This window comes from Nilaparvata lugens, chromosome 13, assembly GCF_014356525.2.
Source record: "Nilaparvata lugens isolate BPH chromosome 13, ASM1435652v1, whole genome shotgun sequence".
Classification (NCBI taxonomy): domain Eukaryota; kingdom Metazoa; phylum Arthropoda; class Insecta; order Hemiptera; family Delphacidae; genus Nilaparvata; species Nilaparvata lugens.
This window is the reverse complement of record NC_052516.1, coordinates 9,512,189-9,532,229: the sequence shown is the minus strand read 5'-3', so window position 1 is coordinate 9,532,229 and position 20,041 is coordinate 9,512,189. Positions and strand designations below refer to the sequence as shown.

The window sequence follows — 20,041 nt, the reverse complement described above, 5'->3', positions numbered from 1 at the left end:
ATGATTTTAAAGAGTAGCAGACAAAATTTCCACTTATTTCATTCCAAACAGCTTCTCAAAAGCAAAACTCAATAGATTGATTTATTGGTTATGTTTGTATTCAGAAACTGAAAAACCCAAGCCTTTGTAATCACCAAGTTGAAATTTTATTATCAACTTGGAGATACAAAAGGCATTTGTTTGAACGGCGCGCAATTCAAAATGTTGAAAATGAATTTCATTGAACAAAATATTCAAATGAATGTGAAAGAAAATTGGATTAAAATTCATATAAAATGTTGATTTTTTATGGTGAATATTGTATAATTTATCACTCATATTTCTGATTTTTTTAAAATTTATAATATTGTTTTGAGGGAAAACTATAGTGACATTTAGTAAAAAATAGCAACACATCTCTTGGTGTAGGTCGAATTTCAAACCGAGTTTTCCTCAACTGAAGCCGATTATTGTTGACTACTGTATTGTCTATTATTACTTTTTTGGCCGGGTGAGAGTGTAAGAATGACACAGTATGGGAGACAACCAGCGTCACAACATAACTTCACAAGAAATATCTACTAAAAACTACCTATTGGCTTGAGTTAACAGTGAAATTTGGAAGATAAACGCCCTATAACATGGAATATCTTCTTATGCTATCTTTTAATTTTACTAGAGATTGATCGTTGTGTAATAATCGAGAAAAATATCTAATGTACCTACTAAACAATTGAAATTTTGTTGCTTTATAAGTGTTGAATAAAATCAATGATAATCTATTTATTATTATCATGAACTAGCATATTTTTGACAATATCAAGTCTTTTCCATTCAATACGGAACAGAACTGAAAATTCAATTTTCCATTAAGCTCACTATATTGATTCAAATTGAGGAGATTACTGATATAAGGCAATCGACGTCTATCGACTATTGATGTTTCAACAATACACAATACTCGAACGAATATTGACACATGACACATTGTTCATAACACAAACATTCGCTCATGACATCATAGACAGGAAACTGTTTGGATAACAATTTTGGTAAGTTAGATGTGTGAATTAATGTATTCACTGACAATAATTACAGTATCCGACTCAGGATATCATTTTAGACCACAGAATTATCCACTGAGAATATTATCAGACTGCGACATTATGTGGACTAGTAGAATCAACTATTTACAAATTTTACTGGGGGTTTTACTCTTAACTTTTGGAAACATTGAAGTAAGTATTTTCAAATAAATATGACATATTATTCGGCAAAGAAAGAAAGGTGAATGAATAGATATTTGAAACTATTTATGTAGATGGTTCTATACATTTTTTAAGTTCTTTCAGATATGACTAGAAGATTTGTTGACACTTGTTAATAAAATAAGTACCTAAGCGAAACTAGTCGTACTTGAAGAAAATAAGAAAAGGGAACTATAATTCTTAATTCACCGAGGATGGTTATAGGGCTATTAAAAATTCTTTAAGATTTCAGTGGGTCAAGTTTTCAGTTTGTGGAGTTTTTAATTAGACCCCTGCGGAGCATGGGTTACCTGCTAGTCTAGGAATAATTATTATCTGAAATTATCAATATTGAAATAATTGAATATCTTTACTCTATAGGTGCGTACAGATATACGCGCCGCGAACATGAGCAATTCACTTTTAATCAGCTGATTATATCTGTATTTTTACAGAAACGGTAAGATACAGATAAAAAAAGCTTGGCATCAGCTGATTAAAAGTGAATTGCTCATGTTCGCGGCGCGTATATCTGTACGCACCTTATGGTTGTGCCTTGTGGTATTTTTCCAAAATGAAACCACAAATAGAAATATTATCAACTATAGTGAGGTCCACGTTAGAATGGCAGTTTTGATTAGCAATGGTGTTGCTATCCTTGTCTATCATTCAACCAAGCCAATATCTCTTTCTCGCTTTGCTCTGTTGCCAGATTGTCTTTTAACAATATAGAATTCTTCAATGTTGTTTTCCATCACGAACTGCTTATTATAAAATCACTTTTTGCTATTAGAAAAAACGACTAGCAGTCAGATATTTCACAATAAATGAATTAATCACTCACTGTGGCGAGATCTTTCGGCAGGTCCGCCATCTTCTTGGTTGTACTCATAGACTCATGGCCTATGAGTATAGACTCATAGAGTTTATGAGTACAACCAAGAAGATGGCGGACCTGTCGAAAGATGTCATTGTCAAAGTGAGTGATTAATTCATTCATTGTAAAATATCTGACTGCTAGTCGTTTTTTCTAATGGCAAAAAATGATTTAATGTAAAATTGATAATCAATTAACAAAATATTTCATCTTGATTATTGAAAAATATAATTTTTTGCTTAATAAAATATAATTCATTATTTTAAACGAGAATGAACAGATGATATTACATCAATAAACATGTATCAGCTACCGTCTACAGAAAGCATTGACAAGACAGAGGATCGGCAACGTTTTTCTGCTATTTTTCTCCACTGCCATTATAACGTGGACCTCACTAGAAGATTTGTTGACACTTGTTAATAGAATAAGTAATCGGATCTAGTCGTGTCTTTAAGAATATAAGGAAAGGAAACTCTTGATTCTTAATAATTTACCGATTATGGTTATATAGGTCTATTCAAAATTCTTTATGATTTCAGTGGGTCAATTTTTAATTATACTACCCTTGTGGAGTATTTTTGTGTAGATTATTATCTGGAATTATCAATCTTAAAATAATTTATTATCTTTACTCTATGTTTGTGTCTTCTGCTTAATGGTGAGGTATTTTTCCAAAATGATACCACAAATAAAAATTATCAACTACTTTTTCTTCATAGATTTGAATGAACTGTCTATGATGTAACATTTCAGGTTGATGCAACTTCCATTGATGAACCTTCCGAGTCACCGCCTCCTAAATCCTTCAATGAACTAGATCTCAACTACTATAAACCAATCATGTACTCACGTTGGCTCACCTCCGCAGACATGTACATCAAACTAATGACCACGACATTCAGCTCTCGAACGGTTAGGAAAATTGTTAGTCCGACTGATTTGGATAGAAATTTCAAACTACGCGCTGATTTGAGTTATTTGGTTGTTGTTAAAGCTATTTTGTTTAACTATTTCACTCAGAATCCAACTCATAAAACAGTATTTGAAACTGCGATAAAGAAATGGAGAGATCAGTGTTTCATCTCTCCGAAAGAGTACGAGGCTCTGAGTCCGTCTCAAATTCGGGCGAAAACAGCTAATATTGAATCACATTCAAGATTCAACGCCTTTGATGAAGTGATTGAAATTGAACGTCGGGGAATGACCAATTATAAATTGCTGAGGTCTGCTATTACAATTGAAGCCGCCAGATATATTATGATTGCGTCCCAACCTTCTGATAGGCGAAATATTTTAGTGAAATTTTCCAAGTATCTTGACAATGGTGGGATAGCAAAAGTTGTAAAAAAATCGAAGTTGACCAATGATGAGAAAAATGAGTTGAGTAAATTTTTGGTTATTTGTAGTGCTCTTAGGGATGAGTTGTAGAGGTAATAGGTAACAGGTTATAGTAATAGGTAATAGCATAGAGAAACAATAGCATAAGAAGATATCCCATGGTATAGGGCGTTTATTTCGCAACTTTTACTATAATAATAATAATAATATTTTATTCTCAACAAAAGTATAACAAAAACAATGTAATACAGTTGAAAAACGTCACAGATAAATAACATAATAACATAAAATATCAATATTAAAATAAAACTCTAATAACATTTAACAATTCATTGAATTTGCAAAATTTAGATCATAATTTTTTTCACTCTAACAAGAATTCGTCAACCTCATAGAAAGCCTTCTCACTGAGAAAAGAATATAGTTTTGTTTTGAATTGTTTTTCTTCAACAATACTTCTCAAATCAGCCGGAAGTTTCACAAAAAACTTTTGTCCCCTATAAGTAGGTGTTTTCTCAAATACACTCAGCCTATGTCTCTCAACTGAAATGTTATTCCTTCCTCTAGTGTTATAGCCATGAATATCTGAGTTAACTTGGAATGAATTCAACCTATCCTTCACATGTAATATTGATTTGAAAATGTACAATGATGGAACAGTTAAAATACTTAGGCTACTGAACGACTCCCGACATGTCTGTGGAAATTTGAGCCCCTCCAGGTATCTTATTGCGGACTTTTGCAAAACAAAAATTCTTTGAATGTTTTGCTTCGAGGTACTCCCCCATAATTCAATGCCATAAGCAATGTGGGATTCAATCAGTGCATAGTAGACTCTTTTTGCTGTTGTTTTAGGTACCCGCTTAACAATATTTCTAAATGCAAAAAGTGACCTACTCAATTTCAATGATATCTTGTTCACATGATCCCCCCAATTAAGCTTGGAATCCATCGACAAACCTAACATGTTCACAACAGTACAACTTTCAATGTTCGTTTCACCAAGTGTTATGGTGGGGTGGAAAGGACGATACTTATAATCAAAGCTGATGACATGACTTTTGTTTGAATTTATAGTGAGATCTGAATAATTAAAAAACTGCACAACCTCATTTGCCATGTTATTTGTTACTGATATCTCAAGCCGATAGTGTTCATTTAATTCTTTCCCGTGAAGCTGTGTGACACTGGTAGTCTCTCATATTGTAAAAAATACAAAACAGTAAAAAATCAACAATAATCGACAGTAATCGGCTTGAGATAACAGTAAAAGTTGCGACATAAACGCCCAAAACCATGGGATATCTACTTACGCTATTGTTTCTCTATGGTAATAGGTAATAGGCTGCAGGTAACAATATTTGAAAAAGTTTTCAAAAAAGCAAAGTTGACCGATGATGAGAAAAATGAATTGAGTAAATTTTTGGTTATTTGTAGTGCTCTTAGGGATGAGTTGTAGAGGTAATAGATAGATAGATAGATAGATAGATAGATAGATATTTATTGATAATTGTTACAAGGCTTTTGCCTATGGAAACATTTACAAAAAATGACAATAAAATTAAATCAAACTTAATAGATAAATAACTATTTAACAGTTCTGCATCAGTATAATCAATTACAAATACAGTATCAAAGAAAATAATATATTTTTTATCTCTTTTCTGTATATGGCTACTTTTAATATAAATATAAAGAAAATAAAAATCTCAGTACCCTTTTTTGAAATATTTTATCACTACATGTTTCGGACATTTATGCCATTTTCAAGTGATATGAAATAAATAAATTTAATACTACTGGAAGATTCTTATTTTGATCATATGTTATTATATGTTTTTATGAACTAGGACTGTAAATTTTGGGTTTAAATTCGCATGATTCTATCAAAAATGGGGTTATTGGTGTCTAATTGGATTAAGTTTATTATTTTATCTCTGTTTAATTTTGCTGCTTTATAAATATGGAATTCTTCTTTGACATTCAGTTTTTGACTTTTATTACCATAATTAAGTATTTTCATATTGGAATTTATATCTGTAAAATTATGGCCTGAATCTATCAAGTGTTCAGCAAATGCCGACTTTTGTGTATAATTTTTAGATTTTAGTGCTTGGATATGTTCTCGAAACCTGATATGGAAATTTCTACCCGTTTGTCCGATATACAATTTGTCGGACGAACAAATTTGTCGGATCACTACATTTAAGTTCATAGATTCCAGATTTTTTAAACTTATCTTGCTGTACATTTAAATTTGATTTCTTTTTTATCAGTTCGAATGCATTATTTGTTGTCCTATTACCTAGAATGAATTTATTTCAAAAAATATTTTTAAAAAATATAAAATATTTAAAAAAAATATAAAATATTTCAAAAAGGGTACTGAGATTTTTATTTTCTTTATATTTAAAATAATATAGTATATATTAAGCCATCAACATTATACTAGATCACATTAGCAATACTGGAGGAAAGAAAAGATGTTATTTGCATTCATGTGGAATGAAACTTATCATGAAAGTATGTACCATGAAATGTTAAACTTCATAATACAATACAATAGAGGGTAGATGGAATAGGTAAGGAATAAACCATGATAATAGGTAACAGGTGAACAGGAAACTGGTAATAGGTAATAGTACCTATTACGTAATAGGTAATAGGCTGCAGGTAATAATATTTGAAAAAGTTTTCATAAAAGCAAAGTTGACTAATGATGAGAAAAATGAGTTGAGTAAATTTTTGGTGATCTGTAGTGCTCTTAGGGATGAGTTGTAGAGGTAGCCTAATAGATAATAGGTAATAGGTCGTAGATAATAGTATTTGAAAGGGTTTTGGAAAAGTTAAAAAAATCAAAGATGACCAATGCTGAGAGAATCGAGTTGAGTAAATTTTTAGTGATTTTTAGTGCTGCTAATGAGTTTTAAGTTCATAATACTGTAGAATTTTTGAGAAAAAATGTCACCATCATGCTGTAGTGAGGTCCACGTTATGATGGCAGTATTTGATTAACATTAGTGTTGCTATCCTTGTCTATCATTCGATAAAGCAGATATCCTTTTCTACCTCACAACTTTTCCAGATCGTATTTTTAACACTGGGGGGGGGGAAGGGATTACAATATATAAAATAAATATTCAATCTCAATTAATATGAAAATTTACAACCATTGAAAAATATATTTTCTTGGCGAATAAAATTAATATGATTGATTATTTTAAACAAGAATGAACAGCTAATATACTCAATAAATATGAAAATTTACAACCATTGAAAAATATATTTTCTTGGCGAATAAAATTAATATGATTGATTATTTTAAACAAGAATGAACAGTTAATATTACATGTGATATACCGGTATTAGCTATCCTCTATAGAAGGTAGTGGCAAGACAGAGAATCGGCAACGCTGATCTCCTATCGTTCTCCACTGTCATTATAACGTGGACCTCACTGTAGTTTTTATTTTAGTCAAGGTCATTTCACACCGCCGTAGCGTAGCTTGAAATATGTATTTAAGAGACGGATCTGACGTATCTCATAATTTTGAAATACGCTACGCCGTTTTGAAATGTACAAGCATTAATGAAAGCATTCATCAATATTACTATAATAAGATAAGACTACATAAGTCATCTATTTCTCTCAAAAGGAAGACATAGAAATGAATAAAAAAATTTCAAATAAAAGTGCAATATTTCTAAAGTTTTAAATTTATAGTGATACATTCTGTGATTCATTTAGAGTATAACATCAACCTTCAAAATTATCAAATCATTATTCCTGGACCGAAAATCAAGTAACGAAGCAGTGTGTGATTACATAACCATAACTTTTGGACAACATTAACATTTTATCAAAATTTTTGGAGAGAAATAGTACAGGCTCAGCCTAGTTTTTCCTCCAATTTCATAATTGTATTATGACATGATAGTGTTTTATACAATAAATGAATGAATGAATGAATATACAAAGAAAGATAATATAGACAAGTAAGGTATTTCAAGCTACGCTAAGGCGGTGTGATATAGCCTTTTTTCAGAGTTTTGTTTGAATATTATTGTTTTAAAATATTGTGAGAAAAATACATACATAAACCATGAAAATAAATAAGTAGTATGATGAATGAATAGTCTCTTGTCCTTACTTTTCACAATCATTGTTTTTAGGTATCAAAATTTTTCTGTGAGCCTCCTTCTGAACGTAGTAATCTACCATCTCAGTTTAAAAAGAAAGTCTTTTTCGCCACACTGCACAGAAAGCAGCTGTTTTCCAGTCCCTACGTAGATCTGAAAGACCTTGTTTGCAGACGACGTCAGAAAAGGGTTTCTTTTCCGGTCTAGGCCAGAAAGTTGTCTCTTTCCAGCCGCTCATGGAAGTAGTTAATAAGTCATCCGCTAGATCCACTTTCATCATCAGCTGAAGTCGCCATGATTTCAGTTCCAGTTTCGAATCAAACTAATTCGCTTCGCAACCAGTTTTATTAAATTATTTATTGTTGATTAGTGCATTCCGAATTTTCAAAAATGCTTGAAGATGACTGTGGTATTCCAAGTGAAATTTTAAAAGAATCTGAAATCCTGACTGCAAATCTTCTACCACTAAAATCAAGAGATAGGTACGATAGCTTAACGAGTATTCTTTATTTATTTTGTCAGCAATACCTGTAGTGTGGCGAAAAATATCGTTCGCACCATGGGCAAAAATGTTTTTCCAGCTCTCAATCTTTTCTAGTCCTCGGCCTACGGCCTCGGACTTGAAAACCGATTTCGAGCTGGAAAAATCTCATTTTCTGTTCTAGGTGCGAAATATACTATTTAAATGGGATGTAACATCTCTATAAATATAACTATCAAAGGAAAAAATTGGCTTATACACATTCGGGAAAGGAAATTCACAAAATGAAGCATCATCACTTCTGAACTACTGTACTGAATAATTTGAAATTTTGCATATAGATTTTTAATTTACCGAGGATGGTTATAGGCCTATTTTAAATTTTCCAAGATCTCGATACGTTAAGTTTTCAGTCTGTTTCCTTCCCAATGAATTTTCTCTCTACTGAACAGAAAATATTAGAAGAATGATGAAAAAATTAAGAAAAAATCAATAACATTCGTTTTATGGAGGTGTTCACACAATAGCAGGATAAAAATGTGTGAATAAGATCCAATATTATTTTTTCCGCTTCACAAGAGAAGAAAATTTATTGAAAAAAATCTGGTGTGGTACACTCACACAACTTTCCTCGCTCATTGAACAATAAGCCTCATTATGAAACGAGAATAATTTAGGGGAATAACATAATGAAGATTGACGGCTACGATCAGACTACTGTATATGTGTATATAAAATTGTTTTCAGAGTACTTTTTCCTTTATGTAAATTGTGAAATTCGATGATTTTTTTGAAATTCGTCAAAACAGCTGTTCTACAGATGAAATATCTTGACTATGGCTGTGTTATTTTTATAAACTGCTCTACCTACCTACCTCATGCACGAGAAGGAGGTTACAAAGTCCATTTCTCAAGGATTAGGTGGACCCCCCATTAGTACCCCAGGAAAAAGACTCATGTCAGTTGATAGAGCTAATCAATAACTATACAGGGTATGGATTTGAAAAAATCGTTAGAGACGTTTTTGAGAAAATCGTGAAAAACATGGTATTTTAGTAACTGTCATTTTTCTCAAGAATATTACGGAGCTCCTGCAATTTTCTCAGAAATGAGACTCATGTCAGTTGATAGGGCTTATAAATATCTATCCATGGTATAAATTTGAAGAAAATCGTTAGAGCCGTTTTTGAGAAAACCGTGAAAAACATGGTTTTTTAGTCATTATCCGCCATTTTTCTCAAGAATATTACGGAGCTCCTGAAATTTTCCCTGAAATGAGACTCAAGCCAGTTGATAGGGCTTATAAATAGCTATCCATGGTATAAATTTGAAGAAAATCGTTAGAGCCATTTTCGAGAAAAACGTGAAAAACATGGTTTTTTAGTAATTATCCGCCATTTTTTCCGCCATCTTGAATTGAATTCTATTGAATTTCTTATTGTCGGGTCCTCATGGTATAAGGACCTTAAGTTTAAAATTTCAAGTCAATCGGTTAATTAGGAATGCAGTTATCGTGTTCACAGACATACACACATACACACACACACACATACACACACATACACACACACACACACACACACAGACCAATACCCAAAAATCATGTTTTTGGACTCAGGGGACCTTGAAACGTATAGAAAACTTGAAATCGGGGTACCTTAATTTTTTTTGGAAAGCAATACTTTCCTCACCTATGGTAGTAGGGCAAGGAAAGTAACAAGGCTTCACTGATGTGATTTATAAGAACAATGAATTACTGATGTTTTTTGAACAACAAACATTGTCTGTTTCTGTAAACATATCGTGAGAATCACTTCAAACTTTCAGAGTTATTTAAAATTCTAATAACTGCAATTCTGACCATTCAACTATTGATCACAGGTCGAAGTTAATACCTATCCTATTATGACGACAATAGAACAATATCTGACATATTATAAGATTCACTGCAAACTGTCAGAACTGTTTATAATCTAAATAACAGCGATTATTCCTATACAACCAATTATTTTATTTATTCAAATGCTTACAGTTCAAAGATAAATATCCTCTATTATGACGGATTATCATAGAATACGACAATATGACAACTGAACAATACTTGTCGCCTATGACATCATAGGTGGAAAACTATTGATGAAAATGTGGCAAATACTAATAATTAACCACCACTCTTTGTGAATCATTTGACTGCAACATGTTGGGGAAACTTGGTTCGAGGACTGACAACTCAATACTTATGCTGTTGGGAGTTTTATTAATAATTTCCAATTTTCAAGTGAGTATTTTTTGTCTCATATTTTGTATTTATATTAGATAGCTGAGCACCAGTGTGTGTACGTTTTTGAAAAAGTGTATCAAATGACTTGTTTGTAACACAATTCTTTGCTTCTAGAAGAACATCTCTTCGTCTTTTTTTCATTTTCTTCTTCTTCTTCTTCTTCTTCTTCTTCTTCTTCTTCTTCTTCTTCTTCTCCTTCTCAATCGTCCTCTCCCTCCTCATTCTTCCTCTTCATTCTTCATCATCTTCTTCTTCTCCATTTTCCTCTTCTCTCTTCTTCTTCACCATCCTCCTCTCCCTCTTCTCTTTTCTTCTTCTCCTGTGTTCTTCTTCTCCTCCCTCGTCTTCTTTTTCATTTTCTTCTTCGTCTTCTTCTTCTCCTCCTTCATCTTCTTCTCCTTATTCCAAAACTGATAACAAAACAATCTTCTTTTCTTTTTCGTCGTCTTCTTCTTCTTTTTGGTTGACAATATTCGTAATACGTTCAACTGTTTTCTTAACTCTCATTATTTTCTACATTCTCTAATTCTTCCACTCATCTTTTTCCCCACTCTCACTTACTATCATGTTTTCTTCTTCTTCTTCTTCTTCTTCTTCTTCTTCTTCTTCTTCTTCTTCTTCCAAAACTAATAACAAGACAAACTTTTTCATTTTCTTCTTCTCCTGAAGTTACATTACTAACTCGACGATCTGAAACCTAGACAAACTGAAATACCGATCTACTAGAACTACTTGACCCACTCTCACTACTACTTACTATTTCTTCTTCTTCTTCTTCTTTGACAATTTGTAATACCTCTATATTCTGACAGTAGACGGCAGCAGCTATTGGGTTGAATATTGAAATCTGCTTGACTCTAGACTCCACTCTCTCTCCTCATTGGTCGACAACTCAAACTGTGTTTGTAAATCTTCTTTCTGCCACTAGGTGGCAGCAGGTATCGGGTATTAACATAGCCACCTCTAATACAAGGCCCCGGCCTACGATATTGCAACATCGCAGTGTAGGCCTAGAATCTAATACATGATTGGTGAAAAAGATCAGCTGATATTTTTTTAAATATTTTTCACCAATCATGTATTAGATTCTAGGCCTACACTGCGACGTTGCAATATCGTAGGCCGGGGCCTTGTATTAGAGGTGGCTATGGTATTAATCATATTAATCAATCTTCTTCTTCCTCTCCTTCTTCTTCTATCTCTTTCAATAGTCATTATTACAATTAAACTTTGTATATCTATTCCATTTATTCTACTCATTTACTCACTCTATTAATCTGTTTCAGGTTGACGCAAGCGTTGAAGATCATGATGGCTTCAAAACAGCAATCTTTTCCTCAGACCCAACCCACCTACCAGACTCTCTTCAGCACAACGAGCTCTACGACAAACTATACAGGACAATCATCTACTCCCGTCTGCTAGTCTCGGAAGAAATCCTCACCAAACTCCTCGACACACTATTGAATCAACCAAAAATCCTTGATTTCCTAAAATCTGACGATTTGCAGAAAGATTTCAAACTGCGCGCAGATTTGAGCTTTATTCTAGTTGTAGAAGCAGTGTTGTACTATCATTTTCTCGAGTACCCCAACCATCTTCAAATCTTCCAAACCGCCATTCAACAATGGAAAGACGAATGTTTCCAACCTCCCGAAACTTTTACAAACCTAACCCCTTCACAAATTAAAGAACAAATAACCAATTTAAAATCAACTTCAAGATTCACGGCCGTCGACGAAGTAATTCAGAAGGCACGAAGTCATAAGCAGATAGCAATTGTTTATGATTTGCTTAGCTCAGCTATATGGTTGGAAATCACGAAATTTCTGGTGATCACTTCAGAACCGGCCGATAGGAGAGTTTTGTTGCTGAAAGTATCTAAATATCTTGAGAATTTTGGAAGGAAAGTCGTTTTTAGAACGGTCTCTTTAAACGAAGATGAAACAACTCATTTGAGTTTATTTCTGCAAATTGTGTAGCTCTGGAGGGGGAATACACCGGAAGTATCCAAATATATTTAGAATTTAGATTTTATTGATTTTTGAATCTATAGGTCTAATAATTATTAATTTTTTTCTTTATTGTCAATACTATAGCTATCTAGTCTGGAGACTAATGAGCTAATTTTTTCTACCCTAGCATACTACTTGAAAATGTTAACAGCGAATATCTCATTAGATATTCTTACTGATATTGATTGTTTAATTAATATGTACACTTTATTTCATTTATTCATTTATTTATTCATTTCATTGACAATTACAAATCATAATTATAATAAATATAATATGATTGGAAGAAGACAACAGGCATAGCCCAAAACTGTCTTCTCCCAAAGTTTTACAAATAAATGTTTCAAAAAATAATAAGGTTAAGGTTATTACACTTTCACTTCAAAAAGTCCGATTTCCACTCCAAAACTAATGACTAAACTAGAAATTTTGAATTTTGATATTCAAAAACTGATAAGAAACAAAAATATTTCACTCAAATCTCTATAAATTGGAAATTTTTGAGTAATTTTGCAAAATTTCGAACCAGAAAAGAAACATAACTTCACTTATGACTGTACTATAGAAGCTAGATTCACGCAATCACTGCTCTGCACTTTCACTAGACACTAATTGAACAAGCACTACACTAGCTAATACGGTTTCCTCCTTTTGAGCCTCCGCACCAACCCTCCATTGTCTAGCAGCTGGATCGCTTAATTAATAATTATGTACACTTAATATGACTGTACTATAGAAGCTAGATTCACGCAATCACTGCTCTGCACTTTCACTGGACACTAATTGAACAAGCACTACACTAGCTCATACGATTCCCTCCTTTTGAGCCTCCGCACCAACCCTCCATTGTCTAGCAGCTGGATCGCTTAATTAATATGTAAACTTATGACTGTACTATAGAAGCTAGATTCACGCAATCACTGCTCTGCTCTTTCACTGGACACTACTTGAACAAGCACTACACTAGTTCGAACGGTTTCCTCCTTTTGAGCCTCCGCACCAACCCTCCATTGTCTAGCAGCTGGATCGCCTCAACGTTGTCGTGTTGGTGCAGTCGCCCCTCGTGCCTCTCCGCATGCCTCTGGATCTCGGTGGACACCAGGTCGACGTGCAGGTCTCTATGAAGATCGCTGTTCCTGACATACCAAGGAGCATCCACAATGTTCCTCAGCACCTTGTTCTGGAACCGATGTATGACATTGATGTTGCTGTCTTTGGTACACCCCCAAAGTTGTATACCATTATGTCCATACTGGCTTTAGTATCTGTTTGTACAGAAGTACTTTGTTTTGGATTTGTAGGTTGGAGTTTTTACCGATCAGCCAATACAGCTTCTTATATTTGATTATTGTAATAATTATTAATGAATAAAAATATATCAATATTGTTGTAAGAGAGGAAGAAACATGAATAAATACGGTATAAATAAATAAAATTTATTTATGATAAATAAACAAATGAAAAAAATCATTTCAAAGAAAACTGTGTACTTTGATTGTATATGGTATGAGATGATGAGGTATTTCTCCGTAATTGGAAGAATAATTGTCGGTTGCACGAAAGCTGTTTAAATTTCAATTGTGGTTAATTCCACGAGAACCAATCAGAGAAGCCGTCTTTTCAAAAACGCCTTCTCTGATTGGTTCCTGTGAAATTGATCACAGTTAAAACTTAACCGGCTTTTGTGCGACCGGGCCTAAGACGTTGATGTTGTCAATATCACTATTTCTATTCAAAATCAATTTATATTACAGAATCATGAAACCTGGCTCTGTAATTTAAATTTGGTTTAATTTAAATTTAACCGGCTTTTGTGCGACCGGGCCTAAGACGTTGATATTGTCAATATCACTATTTTCATTCAAAATCAATTTAAATTACAGAATCATGAAACCTGGTTCTGTAATTTAAATTTGGTTTTGAACATAAAGTAGTATTGACAACATCAACGTAGTATTCTTTCAACTGTGTACTTGTTTTCCTTTTTATATATTCATTCTTCACAAGTTAATCAATAATTTTTCAATTCATTTTCTCATCGCAAACTCAATTAAAATTAGTAATCGAAATTGATCTTTCCAATTTAATAATTAAAAGCATTGAGTTCATCGAAGAATAATTACAGCAAAATCGAATATAAGATTATGGTTCGAACTCTGCGACACTGTAATAACCATAGTTGATCTGCCAATAGTTTTGCTTGATTGAATTCATTAATAGTAGCCAATTGTTTCAATCAGAGATTGGATACATGTTATACAGTATATTGTGAAAGAAGATCAAATTAACTTTTTAGCGTAATATAAGTTTTCAAGCTTTCAAGAAAGAAGTTTTATTAACGTTTTAGCATAATAAGTTTTCAAGTTATCATGAGAGGAGTATGGGAGTGTACAAGTCTATAGAAATATAGAAATAAAGTCTATAGATAGTCTATAGAAATAAGCTGAAGATTCAATTGATTCAACATTGAACACTGAGTTTCCGTTGACTTTCAAGTCTATCCTTGGACAACGTACTTTCATATACAATGGTATGTTACATTTGAAAACTATTCCATAATCTGCATCTATAGTGAGGTCCACGTTATAATGACATTGAATAAAGATAGAAGAATAGCGATGTCGATTCTCTGCATTAATTAATCATATTTCTACACTGTCAAAAACATAATTGGCACCGTTGTGGACCTAGAAAAGGATAGTACCACCGGCTTTGTCGAAAGATAGACAAGGATAGCAAAACCAAAGTTGATCAAATACTGTCATTATAACGTGGACCTCACTATAGATTATCAGGGATAGATATTGAGTTACTGAGTGTACACTATAGTGAGGCCAACGTTATAATGACAGTGGAGAAAGATAGCAGAACAACGTTGCCGAACCTTGGTCTTGTCAATGCCTTCAATACACGGTAGCTGATACAGGTTTATTGATGTAATATTCTCGTCTAGAATAATCAATTATATTTTATAAAAATTTCATCATGAATTTTCATAATTAAGATGGAATATTTTGTTAATTAATTATTAATTCTACATTGTTAAAAGATGATCTGGCAACAGAGCTAAGCGAGAAAGAGATTTTTCGCCACACTGCACAGAAAGCAGCTGTTTTCCAGTCCCTACGTAGATCTGAAAGACATTGTTTGCAGACGATTCTCGTCTGACGTCAGAACAGGTTTCTTTCCGGCCTAGGCCGGAAAGAGTACCCTTACCCTTTCCAGCCGCTAACATGGAACTAAGAAAGGTGATCAAAAAACAGCTGATCAAAAAACTTTTCATTATTTGTGTTCATTATTTAATAATTGAAACATTTATAATAAATATCATCTCATTGTCATTTGAAAGAATAAAAAAGTATAAACTCAACCCCCCACATAATTGAACACCATCTTTTAGGTTATTTAGACAAATCAGAATGGAAAATGAAAATACTTGAACAATTTCCTGCTATTCAGATTACCTCAGATTTGCTAGAGCTATCACCTTCCACTTCTGCTTTCGGAAGTGCTTAGTAAACAAACTATTCTCATATATTGTTTATTTTTGTGTGTGGCAAAAAATAGCGTTCGCACCACGGGCAAAAATGTTTTTCCGGCTCTCAATCTTTTCTAGTCCTCGGCCTACGGCCTCGGACATGAAAACCGATTTCGAGCCGGAAAAATCTCATTTTCTGCTCTAGGTGCGAAATATACTATTTATAATAATTTCATAATGAATTTTCATAATCAAGATGAAATATTTTGTTAATTAATTATTAATTCTCTATTGTTAAAAGATGATCTGGCAACAGAGCAAAGCGAGAAAGAGATAGCGCTATCTGCTTAGTTGAATGATAGACAAGGATAGCAATACCATTGATAATCAAACACTGCCATTATAACGTGTACTTCACTATAGTTTGAATTTTTCTAGTTTGGAATTGCACTTAATTTAGTTTGAATTAATTTTTCAACAGGAATCCTTATTTCCAAAATAAGTCCTTCCAGGATTTCCTGATCCTTCCAGGATTCCAAATTTCAACATGTTTTATTCAGAATAAAATCATACCCATCATCAGGGAATCAGGGTCTTATTTGGAATAAGTAAAATGAATGTTGAAACATTTTTAGTGATTCATTATTCATTGATATTTTCAGACAGCACTATCTCAACCATTGGATAGGAAACTATCCATCACTATCTTTATAATACTGGTATTCCATTTCGTCTCTTCAAATGGTTTTCCAGCGTCCGAGATTGGAGATTCAATACCTGTCAAACGACAAAACTTTCAAGGATTGTACAGTGAGTATTTGTATACTAATTATTAGCATAGAGAAACAATAGCGTAAGTAGATATCCCATGATATAGGGAATTTATGTCGCAACTTTTCCTGTATCTCAAGCCGATTACTGTCGATTATTGTCAATTTTCACTGTTTTGTTGGAGTGAGAGTGTAGGAACGGCTCAATTTGAGAGACTACCAGCGTCACACAGCTGAATAGGAAAGAACTATGTGAACTATCGGCTTGGGATAACAGTAAAAGTTGCGACACAAACGCCCTATACCATGGGATATCTACTTATGCTATCGTTTCTCTATGTTATTAGGTACTTAGTAAGAATTAAGTAGTAAGTAAGTATAATCTTAATAGTGCGGTCCACGTTATAATGACAGTATTTGATCAACTTTGGTTTTGCTATCCTAGTTTATCATTCAACAAAGCCGGTGGTACTATCCATTTCTAGGTCCACAACGATGCCAATTATGTTTTTGACAGGGTAGAAATATAATTAATTAATGCAGAGAATCGGTATCGCTATTGTTCTATCTTTATCCACTGCCATTATAACGTGGACCTCACTACAGTAAGTTAGTAACTCTTAGCCTCAACTCACACTTACGCGACTCAGGTCAAGAAGAGACTCGACTCTAGTGGAGAGCATGTGTTATCAAATGGTGACAGTCGCGGAGACTAGAATCGACTGGTCTGAGTGTCACCATTTGGAAACACATGCTCTCCACTAGAGTCGAGTCTCTTCTCGACCTGAGTCGCGTAAGTGTGAGTTGAGCCTTAACTTCACATATTTATTTAAAAGGAAGAAACACACATGATCAATTATTACAAGCAAAGAAAACTAATAAACCTCTGTTGAAAGTAGCACTACGTTCGATCCTTACACCTATCACCTATCCAGTTGATACTGTATCATATTGGTTTGATACTGTATCATGTGTGGTGATACTGTATCATATTGTGCTGTTACTGTATCATGTTGTGGTTGTTCTTGTTCTGTAGTGAGGTCCACGTTATAATGGCAGTATTTGATTAACATTGATGTCTATCCTTGTCTATCATTCTACAAAGCAGAAAGCGCTACATTGTTTAGCTCCACAACGTTGCCGGATCGTTCTTTAGAATGTAGACATATGATTAATATATATATAATATATATATATATATATATATATATATATATATATATAAGCTTATGCTTTATGGGCCAGCATGTGGAAGCGTCAGAAGTGATTTGTCATAATTTAAAAGAAAATAACACAAAAAAATTACATTCAAAATGTACATTGAAGGACAGTATGCTTTATGCAGTATTTCTGCATATTTTGGAATGACCTCTATGGGTCTGCCTCAAATGTCAATTCTCTGCATTAATCCTTCGATCCATTCAAGCCCCACATTAATTAACATAATAGCTTTTTGCTTTTAGAAATAACGCCTAGCAGTCAGGTATTTTACAATAAATGAATAAATCACTGGACAACAAGATCTTTCGGCAGTTCCGCCATCTTCTTGGTTGTCATACATTACATTTATTGTAAAATATCTGACTGCTAGTCGTTATTTCTAAAAGCAAAAAGTGATTTAATAATAAGCAGTTCGTGATGGAAAACAACATTGAAGAATAATAGCTTTCTTTCGATTATGAAAATTTATCATTAAATCATGAAATATGGTCTCGCCCTTTAAACAGCATGTTTCAATAGATCAAATCTTTTTTGTCGATGCAATTAGTATTTGTTTATGACAATGATCAAAATATGATTTGATTTTTGTCTTGTTTTCAAAACATTTGATTTATTTGATCCACATTCTTCCGTGATTGGTTGATTGATGGTTGATTAATGATTGATAATTGATTGATGGTTGGTTGATGATTGATTGATTGCAGTGTGCCACGACAATGGCCAATGTCCGGCCAATCATTGGTGTCACGAGAAGCGCTGTGAACTCGCCTGTTCGAGCATGGACTGTCAACAGCAGTTGCCCCCCAACGGAATCTGCATTACTAAGCACCATGAACCGACGTGTGTCTATCCCAGTTGAGCACCCAAAACGCAACAAAACAACCAGATTAATCACCCAAAACGCAACAAAACAACCGGATTAATCACCCAAAACAACCATTACTATAGTGAGGTCCACGTTATAATGACAGTGGATTATGATAGAAGAATAGCGATGCCGATTCTCTGCATTAATTAATTATATTTCTACACTGTCAAAAACATAATTGGCATCGTTGTGGACCTAGAAAAGGATAGTACCACCGGCTTCGTCGAATGATTGACAAGGATAGCAAAACCCAAGTTGATCAAATACTGTCATTATAACATGGACCTCATTATAGTGTCCTCAATCGTGTCCAATGTATACAGTCAGGTCCACGTTATAATGGCAGTGCTTGATTGACAATGGTATTGCTATCTTTGTCTATCATTCAACAAAGCGGATAGCGCTATCTCTTTCTCGCTTTGCTCTGTTGCCGGATCGTCTTTCAACAATGGAGAATTAATAATTAATTAACAAAATATTTCATCTTAATTATGAAAATTCATTATGAAGTTATTGAAAAATATAATTTCTTGCTTAGTAATATATAATTGATTATTTTAAATGAGAATGAACAGTTAAATATTACATCAATAAACCTGTATCAGCTATCGTATTTAGAAGGCATTGACAAGACGAGGATTGGCAACGTTGTTCTCCTATCTTTCTCCACTGCCATTATAACGTGGACCTCACTATAGTTCTATTTTTTCTATCCAATGATGAAAGCTATCATGTCCAATAAACGTGATTATCCCTTCAAAATTGATTGAGAGTTCCCGGTATGGAGAACTCGTTCGAAATACCGATGATATTGTCTCAACTGTTTTATTGAGAGAAGTCAAGAGAAATAGTTCAAGTCTCATTAGGTGTAGCCTATTCACGATTTTGATATAGCCAGGTAACTCAAGCCACCGTATTAGTTTTTTTGAATCAGATGCTATAATTTTTCTGTAATAATTGCATTGATTTAGCAAATGGTAGGATTTTTTCAAAATTGTGAATACCCCTATTGTGTTATTCATTGCATGAAATTACTAATTCATATTCAGTGAACTATTCACATGTTCCAATTTCCATCGGATTATGCTCGTGCGGCCCGAGGGGCGATGCGTTCATGCGTTTTTTCAACTTGATCTGCAGGAAACCTTACAATTCTGAGCCATTAAAAATATAAAAGATCTCACAATAGCTTATAGATTATACCAGTTCACAATACAGTGAATATAATAATTGTGAAAGTGCATTATGTAATGAATGTATCACAATAATTATGTGATACATTCATTACGGATTGGAGTAATTTTATAACAATAATACCACCGTTGCATCTTCCTTAAAGTGTT

At 33.4% G+C, this 20,041-nt stretch overlaps 4 protein-coding genes across 4 annotated transcripts in view; 3 read left to right on the top strand and 1 right to left on the bottom strand.

Annotated features, from left to right (window-relative positions):
- LOC111043915 (beta-catenin-like protein 1) overlaps positions 1 to 116 on the bottom strand; it is a 17,456-nt gene extending 17,340 nt beyond the window's left edge. The window contains exon 1 of the mRNA XM_039440339.1: positions 1 to 116. This exon is cut by the window's left edge and continues 36 nt beyond it. The gene's annotated coding sequence lies outside the window, so the exon portion shown is untranslated.
- Positions 117 to 1,065: 949 nt separating this feature from the next.
- Positions 1,066 to 3,583, top strand: LOC111043936. The gene is made up of 2 exons (XM_039439773.1): positions 1,066 to 1,217; positions 2,860 to 3,583. Exons 1-2 carry the CDS (start codon positions 1,146 to 1,148, stop codon positions 3,532 to 3,534), a joined length of 747 nt encoding a protein of 248 aa, XP_039295707.1. The 5' UTR covers positions 1,066 to 1,145; the 3' UTR covers positions 3,535 to 3,583.
- Positions 3,584 to 10,047: 6,464 nt separating this feature from the next.
- Positions 10,048 to 12,566, top strand: LOC111043921. Its single transcript, XM_039439772.1, has 2 exons — positions 10,048 to 10,343; positions 11,633 to 12,566. The coding sequence occupies exons 1-2, from the start codon at positions 10,263 to 10,265 to the stop codon at positions 12,326 to 12,328; spliced, it is 777 nt and encodes a 258-aa protein (XP_039295706.1). The 5' UTR covers positions 10,048 to 10,262; the 3' UTR covers positions 12,329 to 12,566.
- Positions 12,567 to 14,507: 1,941 nt separating this feature from the next.
- LOC120354007 lies at positions 14,508 to 20,030 on the top strand. The gene is made up of 3 exons (XM_039439771.1): positions 14,508 to 14,891; positions 16,502 to 16,649; positions 18,535 to 20,030. Exons 1-3 carry the CDS (start codon positions 14,889 to 14,891, stop codon positions 18,687 to 18,689), a joined length of 306 nt encoding a protein of 101 aa, XP_039295705.1. The 5' UTR covers positions 14,508 to 14,888; the 3' UTR covers positions 18,690 to 20,030.
- Positions 20,031 to 20,041: the final 11 nt, after the last annotated feature.

Bases quoted from the DNA above. Each gene is read 5' to 3' on its own strand.
- LOC111043936 (XM_039439773.1), top strand. From the start codon at position 1,146: ATGTGGACTAGTAGAATCAACTATTTACAAATTTTACTGGGGGTTTTA. The intron at 1,218-2,859 runs GTAAGTATTTTC...GTAACATTTCAG, and splicing joins TAACTTTTGGAAACATTGAA to GTTGATGCAACTTCCATTGA.
- LOC111043921 (XM_039439772.1), top strand. From the start codon at position 10,263: ATGTTGGGGAAACTTGGTTCGAGGACTGACAACTCAATACTTATGCTG. The intron at 10,344-11,632 runs GTGAGTATTTTT...AATCTGTTTCAG, and splicing joins TAATAATTTCCAATTTTCAA to GTTGACGCAAGCGTTGAAGA.
- LOC120354007 (XM_039439771.1), top strand. The intron at 16,650-18,534 runs GTGAGTATTTGT...GATTGATTGCAG, and splicing joins AAACTTTCAAGGATTGTACA to TGTGCCACGACAATGGCCAA.